The sequence below is a fragment of the Mustelus asterias genome, chromosome 8 (assembly GCF_964213995.1).
Source record: "Mustelus asterias chromosome 8, sMusAst1.hap1.1, whole genome shotgun sequence".
Classification (NCBI taxonomy): Eukaryota; Metazoa; Chordata; class Chondrichthyes; order Carcharhiniformes; family Triakidae; genus Mustelus; species Mustelus asterias.
In genome coordinates, this window is record NC_135808.1 from 100099688 (window position 1) to 100126664 (window position 26977).

The 26977-nt window shown below is 40.4% G+C and overlaps 1 protein-coding gene across 2 annotated transcripts in view; it reads left to right on the plus strand.

Moving 5' to 3' along the window:
- The window catches only part of LOC144497395 (AP-1 complex subunit mu-1-like), a 33454-nt gene extending 6898 nt beyond the window's left edge, over positions 1–26556 (plus strand). The window contains exons 4-12 of one of the 2 annotated variants that reach the window (XM_078218598.1): positions 4761–4891; positions 6735–6882; positions 10641–10767; positions 10991–11133; positions 12670–12741; positions 17663–17821; positions 20174–20299; positions 22699–22774; positions 24042–26556. In XM_078218598.1, coding sequence (XP_078074724.1) covers positions 4761–4891; positions 6735–6882; positions 10641–10767; positions 10991–11133; positions 12670–12741; positions 17663–17821; positions 20174–20299; positions 22699–22774; positions 24042–24061 — 1002 coding nt within the window. In that variant the 3' untranslated portion in view covers positions 24062–26556. The remainder of the gene's footprint in view (positions 1–4760; positions 4892–6734; positions 6883–10640; positions 10768–10990; positions 11134–12669; positions 12742–17662; positions 17822–20173; positions 20300–22698; positions 22775–24041) is intronic. The other variant, XM_078218599.1, reaches the window with a different exon arrangement.
- The last annotated feature ends 421 nt before the right edge of the window (positions 26557–26977 follow it).

Here is a 26977-nt window from a genome sequence, read left to right on the forward strand (position 1 = left end):
CCAACTCAATAGCCTAATCCTGCTTTCTCCCCATAACCTTTGATCCCATTCGCCCCAAGTGCTATAGAAAATCTATTGCTCATTGTGCTAAAAAAGTGAGAATAGAACCAATGGTCTGGGAATTTTCAGTTCTAATGGCTGAAAACTGTTGGTATTTATTGCCATTGTAACAGTGAAACTGATGAACTCAGAAATTCCAGAAGTTGCTGTCAGGAAATCCTTGCTCCTACGTAGGGGATGCTACTGAACTCCCGGCAGATGGAAATCTATTCAAAATCACTGAATAGGAATTTGCCCTTTAATTCTGTAATGCCATGGTTAAAGCCACCAAACTCTATTAGTCAATATCTTTTCCCAAAGGTAGGGGAGTCTAAAACTAAAGGGCATAGGTTTAAGGTGAGAGGGGAGAGATACAAAAGTGTTCAGAGGGGTAATTTTTTTCACACACAGGGTGGTGAGTGTCTTGAAATAGCTGCCAGAGATGATAGTAGAGGCAGGTACAGTTTTGTCCTTTAGAAAGCAATTAGACAGTTACATGGGTAAGATGGGTATAGAGGGATATGGGCCAAATGTGGGCAATTGGGATTAGTTTAGGGGTTTAAAAAAAAAGGCGGCATGGACAAGTTGGGCCGAAGAGCTGGTTTCACATGCTGTAAACCTCTATGACTCTATTAGAAATAGCTGCACCTTGTTAATGAGGTATAACTGTATTTTTAATGGTATGGTCATAGCCACTACTGAAGAAACTCTGATTCTGAAAAAAATAATTTTATACTTGTGATGGTATTTTTTTCCAATCCCACTTTTGTTAATATGGCTTAAAAAGTTTGTTTATGATATTTCAGTTTTTCTAATATGCATCTCCCAACCTTTAAATTGCTTCCTGTAAAATTCATAAAAGTAAAGAATAATCAGCCCCTCATTTGCTGTTTATAAGAATTCTACAATGTGATTCTCCAAAGATAGGTCGCAACTTTTTTTTAAAGAAAACATATCTCAACTTCTTTGACTTTTCAGAAATTGATTGTATGTAATGTGGAATAAATTGTATTGCCCCTGCAGACCTTAACAGATTTCTGTGATTAAATGAGCAGGATTATACATTGTACCAGCAATGGGATATGACCAACACCTCCATAGGTACAAGACAATAGTCATATCCCATCTTGAGCACTGCAAGCTTGCCTGCCTACCCAATTGTAGGAAAGAGATTGTTACAATTTATTTGTGTTCTCTATTAGTTTAACCAGTTCTTTATTGATTTTTTTAAAATTTTCTATATTTGCAGTATGCCTATATCTCTTCCCTGATTAATGTGCTGTATGAATTTACCATTTGGTGTGCTTTTTGCTCTACATTCCAGGTCCAAGTCTTGACCAAGTCACCCATGTCCCCTATTTCTTATTTTTTTCAAATATAACATTTTGAAATCAAGCTAATGTTATTGAATGCTTAATGCAGAATATGGTTTGCCATGAGTAAGCCACTGAGTAATTTCTGTTATCCTAAATACTCTTGCTGGCTGGCACATGTAAGTTTTACACACCACTCATTTTATTGGTGATTGTATTGCAAACTGTGTTTTACAATTCTGTGGCATGTAGTTGACTGTTGTTCGTGGGATATATGTGTTACCAAAACAACCTCAAGCAAACCACACACATTCTATAAAAAATGAGCCAACACATTTAGTCTATGCTTTTCTGAGATAATCACACAAGCAAACGATTCATATCTGTGACTACTCTGCCTCGCTTTGGTCCTTCTTTGTATACACATTGATGAGAACTTTGGACTTGAGATAGTGATGAACTGTGCTGTATTAAACAACTTAATTTTTCTTTACAAATTACTAATTACCCTGTATTTTGGAGATTGTTCTGTTAAATTTCCATGCAATTTTGATAAAAAGTTGGATTTAAATTTTTAATTCATAAAAAATTGTGAAAACCAACTAAATAGTGCAAACAATGTAATAATCTAATTGCTCTTAAACACTTGTGTGTAGAGGAACTGCTTGTGCTTGTCTAAATAACCGAAGATCAACAATAGCCCATTGGCTGTCAAGTCCCTATGGACATCCATCAGACGTGGAAGATGCTGTATAAAATAAATGAATTCCATTTCTTTACCTGACTATAAGAGTCTTGGATCAGCTTGCTCTCATGAATTAAAAGATTAGAAAATATTTTCAGGCAACAGTAACTTTGATTTGGTTTACTCCACTCCTGTGTTTAAAAAGGATTGTTTGACAGCCATTGTGATTGTGCAGGCATAAGCACAGGTTCCTGAACCATGGTCCTAAGCTTCTAGAGGGGGTCTGCAAGGGGATGTGACTTGGTACCCAAATTTCATCAGATTCCAATTAAAATATTTGTATTTCTGTCGCAGAATGCAATTTAAAAAAGTCCTGACTGTAATTTTCTTCTAAATAGCTGACATTGTTTCCAGAGTTGTCTCATCATTTAAATCTCACAGGAAAGGTGTGAAATATATTACCATAATATATAAATATTTTTAATATTATAGTGTAGCTTTACTGGGAATTTGTTCATGAGGCAGGAATGAGGGGAGGCAGTGGGGGTAATGGTATTGTCACTGAACTAGTAATCCAGAGACCTAGGGTACTGCTCTGGGGATCCAGGTTCAAATCCCACCACGGTGGATAATGAAATGTGAATTCACTAAAAATCTGGAATTAAAACTCTAAAGATTATCATGGAACCACTGTCAATTGTCACTTGGTGAACCGGATGGGTTTCTTAATGTCCTTTTAGAGAAGAAAATCTGCCACCCTTAACTGGTCTGGCCTACGTGTGATGATGTGGAGATGCCGGCGTTGGACTGGGGTAAGCACAGTAAGAAGTCTCACAACACCAGGTTAAAGTCCAACAGGTTTATTTGGTAGCAAATACCTCTCACACAGAGACCACTCCATCTGACGAAGGAGCAGCAAGCTCCGAAAGCTTATGGTATTTGCTACCAAATAAACCTGTTGGACTTTAACCTGGTGTTGTGAGACTTCTTACTACGTGTGATGCCAGACCCACAGCATCATGACTGACTCATAACTACCACTCAGTCCTAATCACTTCCTGTATCTCCATATTAACTTTGATTCATTGACCAAACCACCCAGATTCCTCTGTACCACTGTGTTCTGAAATATTCCTCCATTTAAATAGTATACTGCTTTCCAAACTTCTTGCTAAAATAGACATATTCACATTTTCTCACATTATACTCCATCTGTCAAATCTTAGGCTACCTGCATGGGCAATCATCATCCCTTTGTAGACTCCTCCCAGCTTGGTTGTCTCTGTTCACTTCTACTTCTCTCTCTCTCTCCCTAGGCTATTCCTCCCAGTCTGCTCCTCTCTGCGTTCTTCCCAGCCTGTTCCTCTTTGTCTCTCTCTAGTCTGTGTACCTCCCAGTCTCCTTCCCCCCCTCTCTCTCTCTCTCTCTCTCTCCCCCCAGTCTGTGTTCCTCCCAGTCTCCTCCCCTCTCTCTCTCTTTCTCTCTTTCTCCAGTCTGCGTTCCTCCCAGTCTCCTCCCCTCTCCCTCCCCCTAGTCTGTGTCCTCCCAGTCTCTTCCTCTCTCTCTCTCTCTGCAGTCTGTGTTTCCCCGCAGTCTGCTTCTCTCCCCCTCTCGCTCCAGTCTGCATTCCTCCTTCACATTCCTCTCCACATCTTTCCCTGTAGGTACATGGTGTAGACCCTGTGTTCCTCCCAGAGGTCTGCTCCTCTCCATCTCTCTCCCTGAAGCTAGGTGATGTAGGTCTACCCCTCGGGCTGTATCTATCTGCTCCCTGGTCCATGATCCTCCCCATATCTGCTCCTCTCCACCTCTATCCCTGAAGGTCAGTGTGTGAATGATCCTTTTACCTTGTTTTGTATAATATTACCAAATTATTTGGTTATCAAAGGATTCATCTCAACTGGTCAAAACTCTGAAATCCTTCCTGTGAAGCATCTGTCCAGTGAAGAATGGGACTCTTCAAATTAGCTGCAATTATGTGTTGGTTGATTATTTTATAAGCTTCCCTTTTTCTCATATTTCTCTGCATTGCAATGTAAGAGGTTAAAGCTGGTGATCTACTCTCTCAATGGTTTCAGGAGGGATGTGCGAGTTGCCCAGAGTGACACTTTCATTTTTCTACCTGGAGATTGCTCGGTGCCCCCTATAACTCAGATTAAGAACTCACTCTGGGGGCAATTGTATATAGAAAAGTGCGTGCAAGCTTTTGGATGATCATTGATGGATTGAATTACCTTTCTTAACTTTATGATACAGTGTGATAGCCTAGCCAGACATCCCGTGAGAGAATTTACAAACAGTATACTAGGAGTTAACTGAACTCTGTTGCTTTGTAATCACAGTAAGAAGTTTAACAACACCAGGTTAAAGTCCAACAGGTTTATTTGGTAGCAAAAGCCACACAAATAAACCTGTTGGACTTTAACCTGGTGTTGTTAAACTTCTTACTGTGTTTACCCCAGTCCAACGCCGGCATCTCCACATCATGGCTTTGTAATCAGACATTTTGCAAAAGAAGTGGCACACTGTCCTTTCGCTCATTACAAGTTAATTCTCCATCAAGAACTTTATTAAATGAATTGTGTCCGACCAACCATCTGAGATCAGTCTAGTGTTTTCAAATCTGCCCACTGTGTCATTAAAATCTGAAGAAAAGTACTTTTGAAGATATTTGATTATATAGTAAAATGTCAGAATTTTTATATTTTTCTTTTATAATTTAGATCTTCATTGAGTACTTTGGAGATCTTGAACAGGAGAGTATACGAGACAATTTTATTCTAATGTACGAGCTCCTTGATGAAATTATGGACTTTGGCTATCCCCAGATCACTGAAACAGCCATCCTGCAGGAGTAGGTATATTCAGCATAACCATTGCGTTGTATAAATAGAAAGCAGGAAAGAAATATTCTGGTTCTACACTTTTTTGAAGTTTTGAAGTTCTACTGTTCTACACTACCCTCTTCATAGTTCACAATACTTTCAAAGTTTGTATCGTTCGCATATTTTGAAATTATGTCCTGTACGCACCAAAGTTTAGGTCATGGGCAGAACAGGGGCCCTACCACCCATCCCTGGGGAACTCCTCTATACTGTGGTGACTAGGGGATTTTCACAGTACCTTCATTGCAATATTAATGTAAGCCTACTTGTGACACTAATAAAACTTTAACTTTTAAACTTAAAACCTTCCTCCAGTTCAAAAAACATTCATTCACTGCCACTCTGTTTCCAGTCACTAAGCCAATTTTGTATCCATGTTGCTACTGTCCCTTTTATTCTATAAGCTCTAACATTGCTCACAAGCCTGTTACGTGGCAGGTCATCAAATGCCTTTTTGAAGTCCATGTATATCACATCAACTGCATTGCCTTCAACAGTTCTCTCCTTTACCTCATCAATAAACTCAAACAAGTTAGTTGAGCATGATATACCCTTAATAAATCCATGCTGGCTTTCTTTAATTTACACACATTTGCCCCTGTGACTCTTAATTTTGTCTCAAATTATTGTTATAGAACAGAGTCATGGAAGCTTCCTCAACATCAAGGTTAAATTGACTATCCTGTTATCATATGCTTTATAGACTGTAGCGATTTCCCGAGTACTGATGTTAGACTGACTGGTCTGTAATTCCCTGTTGTCTCCCTCCCTCTTTTTATAAATAGTGGAGTTACATTTGCGACCCTTCAATTTGAGACTGTTCCAGAATCTACAGAATGTTGGAATATGACAACCAACACATCCACTATTTTCCTGGCCTCCTCCTTTAGTGCCTTGGGATGTAGACTATCAGGTCCTGGAAATCTATCAGCTTTCAGTCCCATTAATTTCTCCAACACTATTTTTCTAGTAATAATTTCCTTCAATTCCTCCTTCTCACCAGACCCTTGATTCCTTTGCATTTCTGAGAAGTTATTTGTGTCTTCCTCCATAAAGACAGAACTAAAGTAATTGTTTAGATTGGGATATGGAAGTGAAACAAGATGCAGAAAGCTAGGCTGTAAATTTAGAGATAAATAAACAAATTTGATTGATTACATTGCCATCATAGAATCCCTACAGTGCAGATGGAGGCCATTTGGCCCATCGAGCTTGCATCTACAACAATCCCGCCCTGGCTCTATGCCCGTAACCCCACGTATTTATCCTGCTAGTCTTCCTGACACTAAGGGCAATTTATCATGGCCAATCAACCTAACCAGCACATCTTTCAGACTGTGGGAGGAAACCACAGCACCCGGAGGAAACCCACTCCATCATATTAGCCCACTTTTTTTTTTGCATTCTCCTCTTGCCTTGTATTCCCCACCTATACTCCTCAGTCCTGCACTGTGGCTTTTTGCGTATTCTCTAACACCCCCACTCTCACTGCAGCATCACAGAGCCTTCTGCAGCCTCAATCCTAATCCCTGAAATTTCCCAAATTGCTTTGTCTCTCCCTCAATCACGTAAAAACCTTGTCAAAACTCAAACATTAAATTTTCACCCTAACCTTCTTAATCTCTGCAGCTATGACTCAGCACCTTTTCACTTATTTATTCCTTTAACCTCCTCCCCCTGTCTTCTATAAAGTGTTTTGAGGCATTTTTAAATTAAAGGCATTATAAAAGCTAGTATTTTTGTAGTTGTTGTTCGTTTATGTTTGAAAATTTGTAAAAGCTTGTCTTTTCATCCTTTAATATGATTTGACAGATACATTACACAGGAAGGCTACAAGTTAAAGCAGGGAGCACCTAGACCCCCAGCTGCTGTCACCAATGCCGTATCCTGGAGATCTGAAGGAATCAAGTATCGGAAGAATGAACTTTTCATGGACGTCATTGAGTCTATTAACTTTCTGGTTAGTCCACACTTTAGAAGGTAACCTTAGGTATACATTTGGATCAGTTGAGTTATATGTCCAACATCACATGATTAAAAGCTATTAGCTGGATAAGAATAGGACATAAAAAATGGGAATGGGAATAGGCCTTCTGGTCCCTGCAGCCTGCTTTGCCATTCAATATGATCATGGCCCATCTGATCTTGGCCTCAACTTCACTTTCCTGCCTGTTTCCCATAATCCAAGAATCTGTCTATCTCAGCCTTGAATATCTTCAATGACTCAACATCCAAGGCTCTCGGATAAAGAATTCCAAAGATTTACAACCCTTTGAGAGAAGAAATTCCTCCTTATTTCCATCCTAATTGGGCAACCCTTTTTTCTGAAGCTATGCCCCTTAGATCTAGATTCCCACCTTCCCCCGCCATCCATTGAGTAAAAACTTCCCATCAAATCCCTTCAGAATCTTAAATGTTTCAATAAGATCACCTCAATTCTTCTGAGCTCCTTTGGGTATAATGGCAACCTGTTCAACCATTCCTTGTAAGACAACTCCATCATCCCCATCAACCTAGTGAACCTTCCTGGAACTGTCTCCAGTGCAAATATATCCTTAGTTAAGCAAGGAGACCAAAGGTGTACACCTTGTACAGTTGTATCATCCCCCTTGCAATAAAGGCCAACATTTAATTCGCCTTTCTTGCTGTAGCTAACTTTTTTGCATCATGTAGGAGTTTACCCAGATCCCCCGTCTTTCTCCATTTGAAATATTTCATTTCTCTATTCTTCCAAGCAAAACTCACCTTTTCTCACATTATCTGCCAAATCTTTATCCACTTAACCCATCCATATCCCATTGCAGATTCTTTGTGTCCTCACAATTTACTTTCCCATCTATCTTTGTAGTGCCAGCAAATTTGGGTACAATACACTCGTTCCCTTCCCTTCATTAATATAGATTGGAAATAGTTGAGCCTCAGCAATGACCCCATCATTTGCCAGCCTGAAATGACTCAGTTACCCTGTCACTGTTTTCTGTTAGTTAGCTAAAGTTAGTTACAGAATCCAAGACCATGAAGTAACCTTTCCTATGACACCTAATTAAATGCCTTTTGGAATTCCAAATATACGTCTACTGGTTCCCTTATATCCACTCTGTTCATTACATTCTAAGGAACACTCATTGTCGAACGTGAGTTCTCTTTCATGCAGTCAGTATGATTTTGTAAACATCTTGCTACTATTTCCTTTATAATGTTCATAGTTTCCATTTTCCCTCTATCATTGAAGATGGATATTGCATTTGCAGTATTCCAAGTACCATGCAGTAGCCAAGTACCATGATCCTTTTTGCTTTACAACTCTAACCAGTTGGATTCTCTCTTTTATCCCCTCATGCTGCTCTCTCTTGGACTCCTCTTTTATTCCCTCGCGTTACTCCCTCTCGAGCATGCCATCTGTGATTGTTTTAAGTTCCATCCTTCCTTTTACCCTCAAATGTTCTAATAATATTTAATGCTTTTTGTGTTTCCTATAATGAAGACAGGAGCGAAATATTTGTTCAAAGTCTGCCATTTCCTGTTATCAGTTCACCAGTCTTATCCTCTAAGGGATCAACATATATTTTAGCTGCTCTTTTTATATACTCATAGAAGCTCCTCCTATCTAGAAACTAGAAATAGGAGTAGGCCATTCAGCCCTTCGAGCCTGCTCTACCATTCATTTTGACCATGGCTGATCCCCTGCCTTCCCCTCATATCCCTTAGTCACTTGAGCCTCAAGAGCTATATCTAATTTCTTCTTGAAATCAGACGTTTTGGCTTCAAATACATTCTGTGGTAGTGAATTCCACATATTCTGGGTGAAGAAATTTCTCCTCATCTCAGTTCTAAAAGGTTTACCCCCTTATCCTCAAACTATGACCCCCTAGTTCTGGACTCCCCCACCATTGGGAACATTCTTTCTGAATCTACCCTGTCTAAACCCTGTTAGAATTTTATAAGTTTCTGAGATCCCCTCTCATTCTTCTAAACTCCAGTGAATATAATCCTAACCAACTTAGTCTCTCCTCATATGGCAGACCTGCCATCCCAGGAATCAGCCTGGTAAACCTTCGCTGTACTCCCTCTGTAGCAAGGACATCCTTCCTCAGATAAGAACACCAAAATTACACACGATACTCCAGGTGTGGCCTCACTAACGCCCTATACAATTGCAGCAAAACATCCCTATCCCTATACTCAAATCCTCTCGCTATGAAGGCCAACATACCATTTGCCTTCTTTCCTGCCTGCTGTGCCTTTGCACTTACTTTCAGCGACTGATGCATGAGGACACCAAGGTCTCACTGAGTATCCACCCCTCTCAATTTACACCCATTCAAGTCATAATCTGTCTTCCTATTATTGCTATCAAAGTGGATAACCTCATATTTATTCACATTATACTGTATCTGCCATACACATGCACAAATGTCTGAGGTCACGTACCAACCTTTTTTACTCATTCTTGGGACATGGGTGTCTCTGGCTAGCCGATATTTGCTGCCCATGCCCCTGAGGGCAGTTGAGAGTCAACCACATTGCTGTGGCTCTGCAGTCACATGTAGGCCAGACCAATATGGATGGCAGATTTCCTTCCCTAAAGGACATTAGTGAACCTGATGGGTTTTTTCTGACAATCGACAATTGTTTCATGGTCATCAGTAGATTCTTAATTCCAGATATTTTTATTATACTGAATTCAATATCTACCATCTGCTGTGGTGGGATTCGAACCCAAGTCTCCAGAACATTAGATAGAAGCAAATTACTGCGGATGCTGGAATCTGAAACCAAAAGCAAAAATGCTGGAGAATCTCAGCAGGTCTGGCAGCATCTGTAAGGAGAGAAAAGAATTGACGTTTTGGGTCCAGAAGCTTTGACAAAGGGTCAGCTCTTTTCTCTCCTTACAGGTGCTGCCAGACCTGCTGAGTTTTTCCAGCATTTTCTCTTTTGGCCCCCGGAACATTAGCTGAGTTTCTGGAATTATAGTCTCGCAATAATATCACTGGGCCATCGCCTCCCCTATATTTGTATCACTTCATGAAATAGTCAAGAACAGGAGTGAAAATTAACATACCTCATTATAATAGTTTAGGACAGACAGAATAGTTAAGAAAGGAGGAGAAAAAGGCAATATGGTGAAGAACGGAATGCTGTACACCAACAAAGTTCAGATTGAGTCGGTATGGTGAGTGACTAAAGACTGAAAATTACATTAGTGGAATTTCATTACAAAGCCACTAGTTGTAGGATGGAAATGGAAGAGGAAATCTGTAAAGAAGATACCAAATAAGACAATATTGGAGAAGACTGGAGTGTATACAGTTAGGAGGAGATGTCAAATTGAGTTGAAAACTGGCTGAAGGAAGGAGATAGAAATTGGAGTTATGGCAGTTTTTCACATTGATGCCCCCAGGGGAATGTTCTGGGACCATTGTTGTTCATTGTGTATATCTATGATTTGGAGCTGGAGTGAAGGCTTTCAGATTTGCTGATGGTATTTACAGATAGGAGGCTCAATAAATAATTCCAAATGGTTGTTTTTCTGTGTTACAATTACATAATGAATTTGCAAAGGTTATTACACTTCCTGAGAAATCCTATAGCAGCATAGTTGAAACAATGGGAACTGTCCCATTCTGCATGAATGCAAAATTAGAGCTATGTATTAAATAGTAATATTTATGAACATTGTAAAGAGCTCCAGAACTCTAACGGTGTGGATTTTTGCAGGTAAATACTCGCAGCACTGTGATTCACAGTGAGATTCTGGGACAGATTCTGATCAACTGCTGCTTGAGTGGGATGCCTGAAGTCAGCTTGTGTTTTAATGACAATGTTCTATTCAACCAGAACCAAAGTAAGTACACAATCTTGGAATGAAGGAAAATGGTCAGTTACAAGTATGAGAACATCCTTAATAGCAACCTAGCTTCTCATTCTCATCCCTATTTAAATTGAAAGTCTTGTCAGATGAATTTGTTTATTTAAAGAAAAGTTTTAACCTGATTTATAACATTTCATTCGTGGATAAAATGAGCCAAGTGTGTCACCCCATTAATATTAATTTTGTTGCTCCAAAGGAGAAAATGTTCATGTCGTGGACTTTGAAGACCTAAAATTCCATTCATGTGTCCGGTTGTCTCGCTTTGAAAGTGAGCGTGTCATCTCCTTCATCCCACCAGACAAAGACTTTGAACTGATGTCATATCGAATCACCAATCGAGTAAGATATGAATAATTTTATTAATGTGTTATCCTGTATTATAATATCACAATATTTGATGAAAAGAGTTCCCAAGGAAACCCATCAGGAAGAGGAACTGGGCATGCTTAATTTTATTCATTCATGGGACATTCATGTTGTTGTTTAGGCCAGCATTTATTGCCCGTCCCTAATTACCTTTGGAAAGGTGGTGGTGAGCTGCCTTCCTGAACTGCTGCTGTCCATGTGGTGCAGGTACACCCATTGTGCTGTTCGGAAGGAGTTCCAGGGTTTTGACTCAGCAATGGGTGAAGGAATGTCAATATGTTTCCAAGTCAGGATGTTGAGAGGCTTGAAGAGGAACTTCCAGGTGGTGGTGTTCTCATGTATCTGCTGCTCTTATTCTTCTGGATGGTAGTCGTTGTGGGTTTGGAAGGTGCTGCCTTAAGAAGCCTTGTTAAGTTCCTGCAGTGCATTTTGTAGATGGTACACATTGCTGCCACTGTGCGTTAGAGGTGCTGAAAGTGAATGTTTGTGGATGGGGTGCCAATTAAATGAGCTGTTTTGTCCTGAATGGTGTTGAGCTTGTTTGAGTATATGACTTGGATGTGGGGATTAAATCTAATATTTCCAAATTTGTAAATGACTTAACTAGATGGATCTGTGAGTTAAAGAGAATGCATTTTATACCTCTTAATCTTGCGCAAATAAACATTGAGACATTTACAAAAGTGACAACAGAAAGAACTTGTTATAACCACTTAAAAGATGCCAATTGCTTGCTCCAGTTTTCAAAATAGACCTCCCTACAGAGATGAGCCTCTAATGAGTCTCTATAAGACAAGCATACATAATGAGGACAGGGGTAAGAACTCTCAGTGGAACTGGTGGAAAATTTGTAAATAGATTTTTTTTTTCCCTGAGCAATTCTACACATATCATTGTTAGTATAAGGTTCATTGGTTCTATGTGTTACGTGTACTGGATAAATGGGCATGGGAGTTATGAAAGATCATGGGATGGGAGTTGGGGCTTCACTTTAGATTGGGCTCTGTGGGGCCTTGGGGATGGGTGGGAGGGGGGCATGAATTGGTGTGGGGGTGGGAGGGGTTAGGGACAGAGAGGCTAACGGCCTTTAATACAACTGGGATGAACTGAGGTAGGCAGTCTAACCCGCCTGCCTCTGCACTTGGCCACTGCTGTGGCAGCCAACTTTCTGCTTCCAGAATTGAAGAGCCCAACTCCATCCCAAACCCACCACACCCTGGCGCAAAAATAGTTGAATTCAGGGGCCTTTCTATTGAGATGGGTCCAGTGAGTTGGGAAATTTCCCGATTCGTGCTCCCTACCTCGTAATGAAAATTAGCCTTGGTCTTTTAGTAATTACATTCTGGAGGCATTTACTTTGTTTCACCAGAAGGAATGAAAGCTTTTGCGCATAAAAGACAAATTGTAGTTCTTAGTGTTCATAATAAAAATTCAACTACAGAGATTCATTTAATTGCATAATGTTTGAGTTATAACAGTATTGACCATGTTATGCACATGTCTGTTAAGGTCAAACCCTTTCTATTCGTTGAAGCAAATGTGCAGCGATTCACACACAGCAGAATGGAGATCACAGTAAAGGTAAGGAATGGAATAGAAAGACAGGGAATCATCTGTTTGTGGCATATACTGGATGCTTTAGTTTTTTTTTACTGTATATAAAGCACAATGCAAGAGAGTCTGTCTGTATTAAAAAAATCTAATCATTAAATATTCTGTTAATATAGGAAAACTAATTCTGTTCATTATTTTTCTTTCCTTCCTCATGCACTATTCCCTGGTTAAGTGAGTTGACATGTGAGCTATTTCCAGTTGTCTGCCAATCTTATTCAAAGAACAGAACATGAAAGATCTGGAATTTGTATTCTATCTTTTACTATATAGCTTAATATAGGATTAGGTTTCCTTACAGTTACTGCATCTTTCGCTATTAGTTTCAATGAGCTACTACCACCATTAGCCAAAATCCTTCAGCTGTATTATGTAGTGAAGAACCACCTAATTAAACTCCTACTGTTTATGTCTCCTTGCTAGCCTCTTTGGCCATTTAAGTGCCATTTGCTACTCCTGTTAAACAATGTTTCCATGTGTACCTCCAATACATCATTTTAGAGATCACTATCCATCTAAACCTAGGTGGTACATATCTGTTTCAAGACAATACCCCCAGATCTGATTTACAGTTCAGCCTCCACTTCTTCCAGCAAGAGTAATTGGATAGCAGTCAGAGGAAAGAATCTCATTAAAAATTCTCTTCCATAGCCCAGGAGACTGGCATGAATTGTTACAATCCCAAAGTAGCTTTTAAGATGAAATTCAAACTTCGAGTTAACAGCTGAAAGAAGGGCAAACCAAGATTTCATGATTTAAAATGTTTACTGTAACAACAAAATAAAAACACTATAGACTAAACATCAACTCAGTAGGCAATTTATACTTTAAGCCACAGAATGGAATTCCACCCTTCTAATTTCAAAAGCAGAGTTCATGGATATACTTTACAATGTCCTTTTACATAGACATTCAATTTTTGAAGAATCAATCCAAAATCATTCTTGGCTCCTGAAGATTTAGTCCTGCTCTTCTATTTCATTTTTTGCAATCTTGGAATTGTGCTTAGAATCCTACAGTGTAGAAGGAGGCCATTCGGCCCATTAACTCTGCACCGACCGCAATCCCACCCAGGCACTATCCCCATCACCCCATGCATTTACCCTAACTAGTCCCCCAGGCACTAAGGGGCAATTCAACATGACCAATCCACCTAACCTGCACATCTTTTCTTGTGTTATATTGTCTTTTGGTTCCCAGATGTTGGTAATAAAGCGTTGGCTCAGGCCGTAATTCTCTGATGTCGTACTCCCAGTCACCATGGCCGGCGAGAATGGAGGATTTGGTGAATGGCCAAATCTCCATTCACAACAACAGGACTGGAGAATCCCAGTGGTGGGTGAGATCAGAGTTTCCCAACCCTGGTCTTTAACCTTCCATGCTGCCCGGCACAAAACAAAGACAGATTTGAACTGGTTCTATTACACATCACATCAGTTTCTGGTGCAGCTGTAAAATGTGGCCTCCTGAAACACTTACACATAACAATTAGTTCTTAGCTAATTCATTCTTTGCTATATCCTGATATTTGCAGATTGTGCAACAAAATATATCATAGACTGTCTTTTACAGTTAGGTTTTCTTTTATCTGAAACTTTCCCTATTGCCCAAGCTAGTTGACTCTTCCAGACTTGTTTTAACTTCCCATATATTTGGTCTTTTCAATCCACGCATGACCTTTCACCCATATTCCCACGCAGTGAACCGTAGAGTATTTTTTGGCCTCTGGCTTTTCTCCTCTCTCCCGGTTCCAGGCATATAAAAAAATTTGTGATATTCTAGGAAAACCTCATAATTTTTTATTTAAAAAAGGCTTCCACAACCACCTTCCTCACGACAAAGTGAAGCATGTTAGCCTTATATCCAAGTAAAAATTCTGATTACATATTCTTGACCACCAACTCTCTCTCATTTTAGAAGTAAATGGACAGTTTACAGCGCAACCGTTTGCAACTCCATATTATCAACATCTTTCAGGGACTTTGGAGGCTCTCAGTTCCCACTGTTAACACACAAACTTCTGCCATTGTTTCCAAGCATAAGCACCTTGCATTTTCTTCTAAATAAAACAGTCTAAGCCGCCTTTTGACCTAAATCAAACCACCCGGGTTTACCATCAGGCAGACTTCAGAACAGAATACATGACTCCCTTTATGGTACAACAATTATCATGGGGAAGTTTAATCTACATATCAATTGGTCAAACCAGGTCGGTCAAGGCAGCCTTGAGGAAGAGTTCATAGAATGAATCCACGATAGCTTCCTTGAACAGTATGTAATGGAACCGATAAGGGAGCAAGCTATCCTAGATCTGGTCCTGTGTAATGAGACAGGAATAATTAATGATCTTGCAGTTAGGGATCCTCTTGGAAGAAGCGATCACAGTATGGTTAAATTTAAAATACAGATGGAGCGTGAGAAGGTAAAATCCAATACCAGTGTCTTGTGCTTAAACAAAGGAGACTATAAAGGGATGAGGAAGGAGTTGGCTAAGGTAGACTGGGAGCAAAAACTTTATGGTGGAACAGTGGAGGACCTTCAAAGTGATCTTTCACAGTGCCTCAGCAAAAGTGTATACCAGTGATAAGGAAGGACTGTAGAAAAAGAGATAATCAGCCATGGATATCTAAGGAAATCAAGGAGAGTATCAAATTAAAAGAAAATGCATACAAAGTGGCAAAGATTAGTGGGAACCTAGAGGATTGGGACATCTTTAAAGGTCAGCAGAAAGCCACGAAAAAAGCTATAAAGAAAAGTAAGATGGATTATGAGAGTAAACTAGCTCAGAATATAAAAAACAGATAGCAAAAGTTTCTACAAATATATAAAATGAAAAAGAGTGGCTAAAGTAAACATTGGTCCTTTAGAGGATGAGAAAGGGGATGTAATAACTGGAAATTAGAAAATGGCTGAGGCATTGAACAGGTATTTTGTGTCGGTCTTCACAGTGGAAGACACAAATAACATGCCAAAAATTGATGACAGGAAGGCTATGACAGGTGAGAACCTAGAAACTATCATTATCATGAAAGAGGTAGCGTTGGGCAAGTTAATGGGGCTAAAGGTAGACAAGTCTCCTGGCCCTGATGGAATGCATCCCAGGGTACTAAAGGAGATGGCAGGAGAAATAGCAAATGCACTAGTGGTAATTTACCAAAATTCGCTGGACTCTGGGGTGGTTTCCGCAGATTGGAAAACAGCAAATGTGACGTTTAAAAAAGGAGGTAGACAAAAGATGGGTAACTATAGACCAGTTAACTTAACTTCTGTAGTAGGGAAAATGCTTGAATTTATCATCAAGGAAGAAATAGCGAGACATCTGGATATAAATTGTCCTGTTGGTAAGACGCAGCATGGGTTCATGAAGGGAAGGTCATGTTTGACTAATTTAGTGGAATTCTTTTGAGAACGTTACATGTGCAATGGACAATGGGGAACCTGTGGATGTGGTGTATCTGGATTTCCAGAAGGCATTTGACAAGGTGCTATACCAAAGACTGCTACATAAGATAAAGGTGCACGGTGTTACGGGTAATGTATTAGCATGGATAGAGGATTGATTAACTAACAGAAAGCAAAGAATGGGGGTAAATAGCTGTTTTTCTGGTTGGCGATCAGTGACTAGTGGTGTGCCTTAGGGATCAGTGTTGGGATCATAATTGTTTACGATTTACATAGATGATTTGGAGTTGGGGACCAAGTGTAGTTTGCCAAAATTCGCAGATGACACTAAGATGGGTGGCAGAGTAAAGTGTGCAGAGGACGCTGAAAGTCTGCAAAGGGATATAGATAGTCTAAGTGAGTGGGCGAGGGTCTGGCAGATGGAGTACAATGTTGGTAAATGTGAGGTCATCCATTTTGGTAGGACTAACAGCAAAATGGACTATTATTTAAATGGTAAAAAATTGCAGCATGCTGTTGTGCAGAGGGACCTGGGTGTCCTTGTGCAGGAATCTCAAGGAGTTGGTTTGCGGTGCAGCTGGTAATTAAGAAGACAAATGGAATTTTGTCCTTTATTGCTAGAGGGATGGAGTTTAAAAATAGCGAGGTTATGTTGCAGCTGTATAAGGTGCTGGTGAGGCCACACCTGGAGTACTGTGTACAGTTTTGGTCTCCTTATTTGAGAAAGGATATACTGGCACTGGAGAGGGTGCAGAGGAGATTCACTAGGTTGATTCCAGAGTTGAGAGGGTTGGCTTATGAGGAGAGACCGAGTAGACTGGAGCTATACTCATTGGAATTCAGAAGAACGAGGGGAGATCTTATAGAAACGTATAAGATTATGAAGGGAATAAATAAGATAGAAACAGGGCGGGTGAAACTAGAACTAGGGGGCATAGCCTCAAAATAAGGGGAAGCAGATTTAGGACTGAGTTGAGGGGGAACTTCTTCACACAAAGGGTTGTGAATCTGTGGAACTCCCTGCCCAGTGAAGCAGTTGAGACTACCTCATTGAATGTTTTTAAGGCAAGGATAGATACATTTTTGAACAGTAAAGGAATTAAGGGTATGGTGAGCGGGCAGGTAAGTGGAGCTGAGTCACAAAAAGATCAGCCATGATCTTATTGAATGGCGGAGCAGGCTCGAGGGGCCAGATGGCCTACTCCTGCTCCTAGTTCTTATGTTCTTTTGTTTATTTAACCCAAAATTTAAGAGTACTGTCCCAAAACATAATCTTATGATTGAGGTTTTATCATGTATGAAGCTGAGTAATTAATTCAGTACAGACAAAGAGTTCAAACTAGGAATTTTTATAGTTTGTGAGGGTTAATGCCACGCCAAGCACTGTGTTACCCCCTGAATGATCAAAGCAGATCCACATCCAGCTGTAACAAATACAATGCAGAAAAAGGAAGGTCCTCTCTAGCTGAGTGTATCTATTATTTAACAGGTTAAAGGACAGTTTAAAGAGAGCTTGACGGCCACAGATGTTGCCATCATCATCCCTGTCCCCAGCGATGCCTCGTCTCCAAAATTCGGCACAGCTAAAGGCTATGTAGAATGGGTACCCGAGGAGAGTGTTATCATCTGGACTATAAATTCAATTAAAGTAAGTTCAATGTAAAACATATTACCTATCACTTTGGTGAGTTCATTGGTGAGCAATTGAATGGCTGGCCACGGATGGTTACCATTATAGTGGCATAGAATGTTTAAACTGATACATTTGTGCTTTTATCTCTCAATTCAGGAAGTATTCCAGCATTAAGGACACACAAGATTATTGAATTTCTTTCATTTCAGTACATTAAGATTATTTGTGGATAGTTTTATACAAAAATGCCGAGCCATTCCATTAGTGGCAGATGTAAGGTTAATAAGAATAACCAGAGCTGAATCTTCCTTCCACTTCTTTCTTCATTTTGGGGAAGGACCTGGTGTCTGTGACTTTCCCTGGTGGTAAAACTGAAATTCATATCTTGCCATGTGAGGAAAAGATGGATATAAACTTTCACCCTACAACTCCTAAGCATTGTCCTAGCCCACTGTCCTCAATCCTACACTTTTTTAGTAGTACAAATCTAATTTTGGGGGGTTTTGTGGCGCAGTGGGTAACTTCCCTGCCTCTGAGCCAGAAGCTCCAAGTTCAAATCCCACCTCAGGACTTGATGATCAAGGAAGGTATGGCCAACAGGTTGAGTTTTATTCTGAAAAATCCTTTCAACATGGCTGGCAATAAGAGTGGGAGAGACTCCTGATCAGAAAGGCTTGATGTGGAGTGGCGCCCCTCAAGCTATAAGCCTCTGGCGACCTGTTCCAGGAAAAACCTCGCTATGGAAACAGATGAGAGTCTGCTTTGTGTATTACTAAGTGTGGGAAGAGAAACAACAACAAATCTAAATTAAAATGAGGGTATGTTGACATTTGTGAGTCAACTAATATTGAATTAAAACCATAATTACTGTAAAAGCTTTCAAAAAGACTTTAGTTGTGATGCCAATTCTGTGGTACTGACTGTGGTCCTTGCTATATTGTCATGTTGAAGCTATGCATCCAGGAAAGCTTTATACAACTGCTGATCTCTATTGAGCTGTGAGAAGTATATAAACTGCAACAAACCGTGACCAAAGTATTTACTTAACTATTGACTTTCACCACAAGTCCTTGGTTTCATTGACAGTCCTTGCTGATTCAGAAAAACTCTCATAGCCTTATTGTAACATTTCCATTAACAATTATAGCTGATAACCTGAAGTGGGGCCAATGCTCTTCTGTGTGCATTTAATTAAAAATTTCTGAGTGCCTTGACAGCAATCAATAGTGTGTGTTAGTAAGTGGAATCAGTCATTCCCAGTTAAATGTGTTTCATTATGTACATGAAACAATTATCTGTTTGTGTATGTTCCTCCAACACGTAAACCCTGTATTATTTATGACGGCATAAAGTCTTTCATTTTTTTTCCACAGTGCCCTGTATCTCTGGACATTACCACTCAGCACAAATGATAGGTCAGATCTCCACCAATGCACTCTGAGCCAGTATTTCAGTGTACTAATAGTACATAAAATCAATCTGAGAATGTTTTCCTCTTTTCCTGTAACCAATGGTGAAGCCCATAGCATCGTATTTGAAATTGGAAACCCTGTAGGACTAATGGGAGAGGAATTCATTTAACATCTTTACCACTCCTCCAGTGTCAAGTGTTGCATTCTAGTGTCCTGCACCACCATGTAGCTTCCATTATTAAAACTAGTTTTCAAACTAGGATTTAGTATTTAATTTTGGGAAGGCTGAAGCCATTGTCTTTGGTCCCCAACACAAACTCTTTATCGAACTGCCATTTCCATCCTTGTCTTGTTGACAACTCTCTGAAGCTGAGCTGGATCTTTCACAACCTTGGTGTTGTGTTTGGCCCCGAGATGAGCTTCTGACCATATAGACCCTCCATCGCTAAGACTGTCTACTTTCACCTCCATAACATTGCGGTTCCCAACCCTGGCTCAACTCATCTGCTGCTGAAATCTTTATCTGTTCCTTATATTACCTCTGGATTGATATTCCACCACTCTGCTAACCTACATCTCTTCCTCCATCCTACACAAACTTTCACTCACCAAAACACTGCTGCTCATATCTTGCATAAAACCTCGTTCGCCATCACCCTTGTGCTTTCTGACCTACACTGGCTCCTAGTCCAACCACACCTCAATTTTAAAATACCACTCCTTGTTTTCAAATCCCTGCATGACCTTACCCATCTCTGTAGTCTCCTCCTACCCTACAAGCCTTCAAGATCTTACTGCTCTTCCAATTCTGGCATCTTGGTACACAATTCCACAATTGGGCTATCCAATTCCAAGTCGAGTCTTTTGGTTTCTGGATTTTCTCTTGATAAAAACTTTTTCTTAAATTTTTGGCAACGTATAATGTATTATTATTGTTACTGCATTATTGCTTAAGGGAGGGAAAGAATTTACAATGAAGGCACATGTGGGACTGCCGAGTGTGGAGGCGGAGGAACCTGAAGGAAAACCTCCAATCAGAGTGAAATTCAAAATCCAATACGTGGCAGCATCAGGATTGCAGGTATAGCTTGTTCTGACCTAACCATTGACCAGTCTGAGATTTTACCATTCTGATCCCCCTCTCCGTATTGCAGTAATGACATGGATTTAGTTAATGCTCATTTAATGTCTTTCTAAAAAGAGCCGAATGAATGTCTCAAGTTCAAATGGCATTGATGGAAGTACTGATAGAAATGATCAGACGTTGTTTGCAAAGTGAAGCATTCTAAGCTGGGAAACATATAACAGGGAAACATACCAACCGGGGATGTGTTGCATATAATGTAATTAACATTAGCAATGTCTTTCAGAATCCTGCTTAACTTATCTGGAGGATGGAGAGTGAGGGAGCAACTGAGAAGGAGGCAAAGTGTTTCAAAACCGTTCCATAATTCTGTTGAGTAATGTCCATGGCAGTGCAGCTTCAGTAGTTGGAAGCTGAAAGCTTGATTGGCTGTGTCTCTTCCCACCTTCATGATTCCCTCGGTTTTACAACAGTCACATAAACTTGCATTTTTAAAAATATACATATCACCCAGTAAGCTAGACAAATGAGGGGTGGCAGAATTTAAAGATGATAATGTGCAGGTTAGGTGGATTGGCCATGCTGAATTGCACCTTAGTGTCTCAAGATATGTAGTTTAGGGAGACTTGTGGAGTAAATGCGTGGGGGGATAGGGCCTGGGTGGGATGGTCTGTCAGAGAGTCGGTGCAGACTCAATGGTCCGAATGGCCTCTTTCGGCACTGTAGGGAGTCTATGAGGATCTTAATATTGGCATGCTAGAATATTGGGAGCCAGTGGAGCTGTGAGAGGATGAAAGTGGTGGGCAAGTGAGGTTTTGAGTAGCACAGAACTTGCTGGCAGCCACAGACCAGTGGATTAGCTGGCAAAGGTCTGAAGTAGAAATGACGGGTGGCAATGAAAAATTGATCTTTAAAGTAATGAAAGCATGGATGAGGTTTTGTGCAATTAAGGAAAAAGGGAAAATGTTGGAAGCAAGTACTATTCTGGAGATGGATGAACATAACTTAAGGGACCAGACATGAAATAGAAAGCTTACTTTATAGAGTAACAGCTTTCCTGTTACATTTTTATGCATTTAACTGGACCATAGAGAGACCATTGTCTTATTCCAGTGAAATATAGAGTCCCTGGCACTTGATGTGAAGCCAAATTACTTCAGATTTCTCATGAGCCAAATGCTGCCTTCAAAAAGATGGAGTTTGAGATGTGTCCTGTTTAAAGACAATGTCGGGGGCTAACGATGAATCCAAGTTCAGTGTTGAATCCACTCTTTATTCAGTTTTGGAATCTGGGTCAGAATCTAGTCTAGATTAAGGAGGGAAGAAATATTCTTCTTTCTCTCTCCATTTGGGAGAGAGCAAGAAGATAAAGAATATTTCTTTTTTTCTTTTCCTCATTCTTGTTTTCTCTTGCTCACCTTTTCTTTAACACCCTCTCCAATTATATCCAAAATAAATTGGCTTTGTGAGTCTCCACCCAGCAAAATGGAGTGTATCCAGGAATTAGCAATCAACCTCAAAAGATCATAACAATGGTTGATGTGAAAAATGGAAATATTGTTACTGGTGAAAATAGGGGGTGTAGTTCTGCATGATTATATCTTGGCTTTATTTTATGGAAAACTGTTTCTTCAAACACACGAGCTTATAACTTCCTGGCTTCCCAGTGTCAGGTTTGGGAGAGTCTCCAAAGATGCATTGGGGAATCCCTCTTGGAAGTACCCAGGTATGGCTTTCTATGACAATTGTCTAGAAGCGCTGATTTCCCCTGGACAATTCACTGCACTGAGAACCATCGACAAAGCGATTTAAATCACTAACTTTGGACGGTGTTACCAGTTTTACACCAATAGTTCCTCTGAAAGAATTTGAAAAAGCAAAATCACTTCTAACTTCTCAGACCAAGCTCCACATAGGGCACCCCACACACCCCTGCCCCAACTAAGCACCCAATCCCCCACGGTATCTCTCCCTCTCAAACCGCCCCCCCCCAAACTGACCAGACACCCCCAAGTAAGGTCTGAACCCCCACATTCTATTCTCTTGTCTTCTCCCTGGCCTGTTACTTTCAATGGGATATTGAAATTCACCTGCTTTACAGTAACTAGTGCTGTAAAGAAGGGGCATGTCCTCCTTCACTCTGCTGCTTTTACCTTTCGCTGCTGGCGACAGAGACGTGTTTCGTTGCCTGAGTCAGGAACATCGGGCGAGACAAGTGTGTTAGAATTTAGATGCAGGTAGAATGGCAATCCACCACAGATTGTCGCTCTGAGGAGGTTATAGCCCATGATTGTTCTTTGTAACTGCTGTCCAACACTGATGAGATTTTTAATGTTTGCCAAATATTATATATCACATCAAACAAGAACCCAAATAACAGTTTAATTTTTTTGTAGATCAAATATGTACGAATAATTGAAAAGTCCACCTACCAGGCAATATCCTGGGTTAGATGCCTAACGAAAAGTGGAGGTAATAATGTATTACATAATTGTAAGTCTGAGCATTTGAAAATGTTTGGTGGCAAGGTTGGAGCTCTGTGCTGGATAACCTGCAACGATGGATATCAATTTCATGGACTTGATGAATTTCTGTTTCTAACTGTGTCACTATAGACAACACCAGCAAGATCATATATACCACAGGAAGAGAGTGTGAATCAGAAACAAGAGCTAATCCTGTTCTTTATCTACACCCTGCTATGACTGTAGCACTATATTCTGCATCCTCTCCTTTCCTTCTCTCCTATGTACTCTATGAATGGTATGCTTTGTCTGTATAGCGCAAGAAACAATACTTTCCACTGTATACCAATACATGTGACAATAATAAATCAAATCATTTACACTCTCAACAATCAGGTAGATAAGTGGCTATGTGGCGACTTTATAGTTTTTCTCTCTCTTCAGAAAGCTGTAAATGGGTGCTCAACCCGTTCTCAGTAAGAAGAGATGTATTGGACTATCTTCAACAAGAGAAAAACTAAGCATCTCACCTTATTATTCAATGGCACTCCCATCACTGAATCCCCTGCAATCAACAGCCTGGGGCTTACCACTGACCAGAAACTAAACTGGGCAGCTTTAAAAATATTGTAGTCACAAAAGCAAGTCAGGGTAGAAATTCTGTGAAAAGTTACATAAGTCATGTTATAGTCATAGTCATGTGGATAATAAATGCTGGCCCAGCCAACACTTCCCAAGAAGGAATAAATAAAAAGCATTCCTCATGAGGTGAAGATGAGATCTTAAACTGATTGTGGCATCTGCCTGTTCATCTCGGCCTTTTGGCTAAGATGCAAATGAGATCAAGCCTTGGAGGAGGTGAGTTTGCACCTACTCCAATCAGCTTGGCTCATGTAGATCAGGCCCAAGACAGGAGTGGAGGCCCTGTCTTGTCAGCTTGGATCGGAAATGTCTCAACTTGTTGAGACTCTGCATTGGACTTGATTTGATTGAATTGGAAAAGTATTTAAAAAATCTGCCTGTTCAAATGTACATGAAATATTTCATAGCACCTTTTGAAAAGCAGGGATGTTCTCAAGTGTCTGGGACATCATTTATCCTTTACTCAATGGTCAGTTATGCCATCATTTGTAGCATCTTGTTGTATGCAAATTGGTCATTAAGCTTGCCTACATAATGGTGACTGTACTTCAAAAGTAATTAATTGGATGTGAAGCACATTGTGATGTCCTGAGGGTGTGAATGAAACTGTTTAATTTCTTCTTTCTCTTTAGATTTCCAAATTCGGATTTAAAGTGTGCTTTTGCTTAATTCCACTTAATGCAGAAGATTGAAAGGATTTTTACTCTGAACATCATTCGCAAGAATGCAATGAAAAATGAAGGAAACCTCAGTATGTGATTGACATCAAGACTCCAGTGTGCAGAAAATTCACAATTGGAACTGGAACATTTTTCTTTGAATTTTGGAATGACAAAATGGGAGCCGGTGGCATTGTGGTATTGTCATTGAACTAGTAATCTGGAGACCCGGTGTAATGCTCTGGGAACTGATGTTCAAATCCCACCATGGCAAATAGTGAAATTTGAAAGTCTAATGATGACCATGAAACCATTGTCAATTGTTGTAAAAACTAATTGGTTCGCTAATATCCTGTAGAGAAGGAAATCTGCCATCCTTACCTGGTCTGGCCTACATGTGACCTGAGATCCACAACAACTGTTAAATGCCCTCTGAAATGGCCCATCAAGGACAATTAGAAATGGGTAACAAATGCTGGCCTAGCCAGTGGCGCTCATATCCCATGAATAAATTAAAAAGTCAACAAATAAGGATAGTCACTTTTTTTAAAGTCAGTATTGTTAACTTACAATCAACTTGATGTCATGTATTTTGGTTTAGAGTGAGTATTGTGTAGAATAATTAGATATTGACCATTAATGTAATTATAGGTAGAGTACCTCAAACTAGCAACCTCAATGAGAATACTGCCTTATTTTAGAATTACATGTAGAACAACTCAAACCTGGCTACATCTCGAGACCGAATCTGTGCCGGATTTGGGAATCTGCAGATTTTCTGAAAAAAAATTGTAATCCCTTAATGAATAGGTGGCACAATATGATATCTCTTCTCCCTGAACTGGGTGGGATCAAGGTTCCCTAAGCCACTCAGAGCACAGGAGAAAAAAATGCCTGGTTTTTGGACATTGCGGCTTTTCGGGTAGCTGGATTTGAGGTACTCTTACCTGTAGTTCTAAAATCAGACAGTATCCTCATCTGTACAATACTTAATTCTATTATGCCACCAGGCACATTATTCAGAATAGAGCTTCAAAGGGTCATTATTCTCACAGTAAGATTTCATTAAACGTACACTAAAACTACAAGGTGCTGTGTTTCTGTTGTGATGGCTGCTTTGGTAATTAGTTGCTCTAGTGTTTTTTTTCAGCAGGTGTTTTTGTTTCCCATCTTGTATACCAGACAGCACTGGGAAGGGTGCAGCAAGAAGCAAGGCCACCTGTTTAGGGAGAATCTTGTTGAGCTATTGCTGCAGTAAGTGCAGCCCAGCACAACGGTTTTGTCTCTCTGCTGTGACGACTGTGCCTAAGGTGCTGGCAAAGTGGTTGGCAGGAGGAGATGCCATCAATGGCTGTCAGCACTGTGGGCAGGTGCAATGTCTCCTCTTTGTACTCTGCTTCAAAATACCACTGTTAATTCCCCAAAACTCAAAGCCAGTTTTATACTGAAATGTTTGTGCACAGTTACATTTGATGGTGTCAGGAAACTGCAGCGAGGAGTGATGATTCTGGGAGAGGAATAGGGGATATAAACATAAATGATTTAAATTGATGAGATGTAAGGGATGTTGAGTGTTCTTTGTTTCTTGATGTAAAAGATATTTTCAATCAAGATTTGAATTTGTCTGCTAGCTGTTATGGGGCTTCCTCCTGAGTTATTTTTCCTGACTGGTTCAGTTGCTGTATTGTGCAACAGTAAACCACAAAGAACTGCACAGCTCTGGCTCCCTGATGCTGAGGGACATTCTCTCACCTGTTACAATGCTGGAAGTATGGATTTTATTAAATCTCTTGCGGTGTTTGGATGGTATTGAGGCATTTGCAGCAGTCGGTGAAGACAGTCCTTCACTTATTCTGCAGCAAGTTGGCTATTAACTAACTAGTAGCCTTACTCCCTCAGGCGGGGTTGCCCCTGCCATGAGGAAGGCTACATGCATCCAATGGATTCATGTTGCTGGGGAATGCTGCTGCCATCCTGAAGAAACCTAGGACTTGGCACTGTACTTCTCCAGGAAAACCTGATGTAGATTTTGACTGTACGAAACTGGGTATCCACCATTTGGTGAATGACGACAATTCTCAGCAGCCTGAATGTTGCAAATATTTCCCCCACCACTCCCACAATCACCCCCCAGCCTCGGTTTTATCCTGAAGGAGAAAGGTTAAGTTGTGATTACCTTAACCGTGACAGGGACAAAGGACAGTACTTACTGGAAATGCAATGAAATACCTCTCTATAACAGGCAGCAAGGCAGTCAGATCACCTCCCTCTTGAACTTCTTTTGACAATGTTAATTGCTGTCCGACAGGAGTGCTGTATTGGATGATCTCTGTAGCATCCAGAAGAGCTTGTAAGCTTTTTGTAATATTTCTCATTTTGAAAATGTGGGGCTGAGCAGCAGTCTTCTAATGCTGGGACCTATACTTACTGTAACAGCAGTGTTTAGAAGCTCCAGATATGCAATGTATTATTTATATAACCCCTTTAACGTAATGGTAATGAAATATCCCAAGGGTGTGACATTAAAGCTCATGAGGAGACAAAGATATAGATTTTGAGGAGTGTCCTGAGAAAAGAGGGGGTGGGGGGAGAATTTCATAGAATCCCTACAATGCAGAAAGAGGCCATTCAGCCCATCGAGCCTGCACCGACAACAATCCCACCCAAGCCCCCCCCCCCCCCCCCCCATAAGCCCACGTATTTACTCTGCTAATCTCACTGGCACTAAGGGGCAATTGAGCATGGCCAATTAACCTAACCTGCACACCTTTGGACTGTGGGAGGAAACCAGAGCACCCAGAGGAAACCCACGCAGACACGAGGAGAATGTGCAACCTCCACACAGACAGTTACCTGAGGCTGGAATTTTGTGAGGCAGCAGTACTAACCACTGTGCTACCTGAATTTGA